The 5207-nt window shown below is 44.5% G+C and overlaps 1 protein-coding gene across 1 annotated transcript; it reads right to left on the bottom strand.

The window, feature by feature from the left end:
• Positions 1-3588: 3588 nt before the first annotated feature.
• LOC110678112 (fibroleukin-like) lies at positions 3589-3999 on the bottom strand. The gene has a single exon (XM_021850717.1). The coding sequence runs from the start codon at positions 3997-3999 to the stop codon at positions 3589-3591; it is 411 nt and encodes a 136-aa protein (XP_021706409.1).
• Between the last annotated feature and the right edge of the window lie 1208 nt (positions 4000-5207).

Raw genomic sequence — 5207 nt, 5'->3', positions numbered from 1 at the left:
CTCTCCGTACCAATGATAGGGCGGAAGAAGTCCTTTCTTCCGACCGGCGCATTGGCGTTGGCGATGACAATTTTCACGTCGTGTTTTGGACATTCTACATAGGTCTTGTTGAGACATTCGTAAAACACATCCTTGACTTCATCGGGTTTGTCGTTTGTCGGTGCTCAGGCTGTAGTTGAAGAACTTGCTCCAAATATTCAATACGCGGATCCACTCGTTGATCTTCTTCCACCTAATAACGCGCTTCATCTGCTTCCTGATCACTATGAAGCCGACTTCGTATTCAGCTTAACGCTACCGCTGAGGTAGATTTTATATTGAATGCAGTGTTATCGACGGGATCGACCGACCTTAATTCACAATGTCCAGATATTCGCCACATTCATTTCATTTATTTAGTTAACATCTAAACAGATAACACTGAATCAACAATTTCTCACCACAATACTCGGTTCTGCCCCGCTTTCGCCTAGTTCGCTGCGCTCCAACGCCTTTTGTACCTTACAGGATCCGAAACGAACACCATCTTTGCAGGGTTACTACTCGTATCCTCCCACTTTAGCCACTTCTGAATACTGGGATCGCCGTTAGTTGGGTGAGCTCATGATTCATCCTTCGCCGCCACACAACACCGTTTCCTGCCCACCGCCAAAGATCATGCCTAAGCACCCGACGTTCAAAGACTTCAAGTACTTTGCAAGTCGTCATCGAGCATCGTCCACGTTTCATGCCCGAAGATGACTGCGTTTTGTACATGGTACATTTGGTGCGGATGTGACTCTTTTTTTGATTGCAGCTTCTTGTGGAGGCCATAGTAGGGCCCAACTTCCACAAATGATGCGCTTCGTAATTTTCACGGCCTAACGTTATTGTCAGCCGTCAGCAAGGATCCAAGGTAGACAAACTCGTCGACCACCTCGAACGTATCCCCGTCTATCGTAACACCCGACCCTGTCGCACTCAGCCCCACCAGCTAGCAATGTATTTAGTCTTGGAAGCATTCACCACCAGTCCAACTTTCGCTGCCTCGCGTTTTAGGCGGGTGTACAGGTCTACCACCTTTCCAAATGTTCTGCCGACAATGTCCATATCATCCACGAAGCAAACAAATTGACTGGATCTCGTAAAAAAATCTACCACGGCTCTTCACATAATACCTTCTAGCGCAATATTGAGCAGCGTGTCTATGAGAGTCCATCAAATCTTATCGTAGTCCCCGGCGGGATCCAAACGAACTGGAATGTTCGCCTGAAACCTTCACATCGATGCTCTTATCAGTACTCGTGAGCTTCTCGGGAAAACTGTTCTCAGTCCCATGATTTTCCATAGCAGTCGATATTATCGATGCCGCCTTGAACTCGATGATAAGGTGATAAGGTGCGTTGGGAGCTGGTTATTCACGACATTTTTGAGAATTTGTTGTACAGTGAAGATCTGGTCCGTTGTCAATCGGCCGTCAATGAAGCCGGCTTGAAAAACTTCTCATGAACTCGTTTACTACAGGTGAGAGACGACAGAAGATGATCTGGGATAATACTTCGTAGGCCGTATTTAGAATGGTGATCGCTCGGAAGTTCTCAGAATCTAACTTGTCGCCTTTCTTGTAGATAGGGCATATTTCTCCTTCTTTCCACTCCCCCGGTAGATGTTCTGTTTCCCAAATTGTGCTTATCAGCCGGTGCAGACTCTCCGGACCCATCTTTATGAGTTCAGCTCCGATACCATCTTTACCAGCAGCTTTATTGTTCTTGAGCTGGTGAATGATATCCTTAACCTCCCTCAAAGTAGGGGCTGGTTGGTTTCCGTCACCCGCAGTACTGACAAATGCATTTCCTCCGTTGTTCAGACCTTCATTGTCTGTGCTCTCAGCGCCATTCAGGTGCTCGTCGAAGTGCTGCTTCCACCTTTCGATCACCTGACGCTCGTCCGTTAAAATGCTCCCATCTTTATCCCTGCATATCTCGGCTCACGGCACGAAGCCGTTGCGGGATGCGTTGAGCTTCTGATAGAACTTACGTGTTTCTTGAGACCGGCACAGCTGTTCCATCTCCTCGCACTCCGTCTCCTCCAGGTGGTGATTCTTTTTACAAAAGAGCCGGGTCTGCTGTTGCCGTTTTCGTCTATTACGTTCCACGTTCTGCCAGGTCCCTTGTTGCGGCATGACCGCCCGCGCTGCGTTTTTCTCCTCCACAAGCTGCCTTCATTTCTCGTCGAACTAGTGGTCCCGCCGACTCCGTCCCACGTACCCGACGTTGCAGCATTGTTGATGGCTGTTTTCACTGTTCTCCAGCAGTGCTCAAGAGGGGATTCATCCAGCTCACCCTCTTCCGGTAATGCAGCTTCGAGATGCTGCGCGTATGCAGTTGCGATATCCGGTTGCTTGAGCCGCTCTAGGTCGTACCGAGGTGGCCGTCGGTACCGTACGTTGTTAAACGAACCGAGAGTTTTGGGCGCCTTTTAACCATCACCAGATAGTGGTCAAAGTTGATGTTAGCGCCACGATAGGTCCTGACGTCGATAATGTCGGAGAAGTTCCGTCCATCAATCAGAACGTGGTCGATTTGTGATTCTGTCTGCTATGGTGATCTCCAGTTGTCTTGGTATGGAAGGCTGTGTTGGATGTAGGTGCTAACGAATAGCCATATTCTTGAAGGCGGCGAAATCAATTATTTGTAATTCCAGGTTTTCGTTCATTCAGCCGGTGGGCGCTGAATTCCTCTTCCTGGCCAACCTGAGCGTTTAGATCTTCTATGATGATTTTAACGTCGTGGTTTGGACAGCTTTTCGTGCTCGCGCATAAGCAAGTTTGTTGAAATATTTATAGCAGCTTCCAGAGGTGATGCATGGTGGTTACCAAACAAAATCTTTGTAAAGTTTTTGACGAGATCTTTGTGAGTTTTCCTGTTTTAAATCTTTGGGTGACACCTTGAGTGAATCTTCAAATAAAATCCAGAGGAATATTTTTTGACTGGAATATGCACTGGACTCATATTTTGGCATCAATATGTGCTGTATATGTGCTTCTTACAGTCGAGTTTAAAACAAATTAGATCGATGAAACCCCCAGAGTCAAGCTCAATCATGGAGGTGGCCGAAGTTGCTCTTTATCCGGGTTAAATCAATTTCAGGGATCCACATACGTATGTGTAGAACTTACAATGGGGTCGTAGTTCCAAAAAGTTTGGGAACCACTATTATAGAGAGAGTATCTGTATTATCTAGTTTTGGAATATCAAAAATCAAAAAGATTTAACATTTTTTATTGTTTTATCTTAGATTTTTTGTACAAATTTATTAAACATCTCGCCCACCATCTGATTCACACCTCTCGAATCATCATTCGGGAAACTTTGAGCCCGTCGTCAGAGTTTTATAATAATACCAACAAAGTGACTGATGGTGTGCCATATTCTGATACTTTCCATTGAGGTTACTAAAAAGATAAAAGAGCAGTTAAATCGCAATTATTTACATTCAGATTGGTAAATCTCACCTAAATGTGCAACTCTTGTACCACCAAGCGCCGTATCTTTGAAACCGCACAATTCTCCGAAGATTGATCGTGATCGGAGTCCCAAGTCGTGAAATTCATCCTGCGCTATACAACATCCATCTCCCGCAAGTTCCACTGTAGCTACCCAACCTTTTCAGCGAGTACCACTCCTCCTCACTTCCAATTTCAAATCTATCGTACTTGGCGTAAGCGTAGCCTCCGTTGAAGTCTTCCATTTCTATCATCAACGTGAAATTTTGTCCTTCGTTAGACCGATGTACCGTTTTCCCAGGCCCAACCAAAATTCTCCGCCAATTGCACCAAACCGTTCCTGTATCCTTCCAACCGCGGTAGAAGTCAACGGAACCATTGAAGCGATATTGAATTACCAAACCACCCCCGTCGAATTTATCTTGCTCACAGTATCCTTCGAAAAGGTTCTTCCTCGGTGACCGGATGCAGCACGTATCTTCCCCGATGTCTTCTTCAGCTTTTGATCTTTGCATGACTGATGCAAAGTTTTCAACTTGGAAATAGCGGGCTGAGTTTTTTAAGTACAAACCAAATCGAAAAGAGCTTGCTTCAAATTGCTGTAGTTTACGCAGCCTCTTGTCCTGTTGCACGAGTTCCGTTGATTGACTCATTATTTGGGTCAAATTCTGAGCGATGTGTTGCTTCAGGTCGATAAAACAATGCTGGGACCTTTAAGTTTATGTCTCCCAGAGAATCCAATTATGAACGGCGAGCTCATTTCTATTTTTAATCTCGTAGTTTGATTTTCCTGAGTACGTCCAGTTCTCGCAAAATTTGATGAAGTGTTTCATTGTTATAAATTTCTTGTTGCTGCAACTGTTTCCCATGATTGGTTAAGCATGTTCGCCAAATTAAACTCAACGTTTAGCTCCATTTTATCTAAACTTCAGAAAACTTTTTCGTTTAGCTGCTCGAGATGCGCCAGGCTTCGAACAATCTTTTCGGTCTTACTGTTGATCTCGTTTGTTAACTGCAAAAGTTTAACCTCTTGGAAGTCAATTTTCAAACGCATTCACTTCAAATCCGACACTGTCTCCGGGAGATTTGTTGGCGAGATGTATTGTCTTGTTGATGCCATTCTCCAGCTGTGAGAGTTTGTCCTGAAGATGGTTTACTTTCGAAAGTAGAAGTTCATTATTCTCAACACTTTCGTTGGTGGCGGTAGCAGGCAAAGCCACTTTCAATGGTATTTTCACTTTGCCTCTCCAACTGTTTAAATTTGGTTTGAAGAGTTGACTCCATCGTTTGTTTCATGTCATCACTTTGCTGAGAGATCTTATTTCCAGGATGTCAATTTTCGAAAGAAGGGAATTCATGATTATCGTCATCAACGTTAATACTTCTCATAGCCCTCGTATCCGTTAGCCGTTGAATTCCTTCTCCTGTTGTAAAACTTTGGCTTTCGAGGAAGATAACCCTAGAAGATAGCATATCAATGCTGGAATTTTCGCAATTTGCTCCACTAGATTGTATGGTTTCTGCCATTTTTCTGATCATATTCTCCCATCTGCAGAAATTACCCTCAGGTGATTCAATTTCAGCAGAACTTCTTTATTCTCACCTCCATTTCCTAAATGCCGTAATGTCCAGAGTTTCCGTAGTTGTAGCTTCATCGTTCACTGATCTTTCTTCATCAACACCATCAGGTGGCAGTTTACCAGATTGAATCAAATGACTGCCG

Source organism: Aedes aegypti, chromosome 3, assembly GCF_002204515.2.
Source record: "Aedes aegypti strain LVP_AGWG chromosome 3, AaegL5.0 Primary Assembly, whole genome shotgun sequence".
NCBI classification, from domain to species: Eukaryota; Metazoa; Arthropoda; class Insecta; order Diptera; family Culicidae; genus Aedes; species Aedes aegypti.
This window is presented reverse-complemented; position numbering and strand designations above follow the sequence as displayed.

Bases quoted from the DNA above. Each gene is read 5' to 3' on its own strand.
- LOC110678112 (XM_021850717.1), bottom strand. From the start codon at position 3,999: ATGCAAAGATCAAAAGCTGAAGAAGACATCGGGGAAGATACGTGCTGC.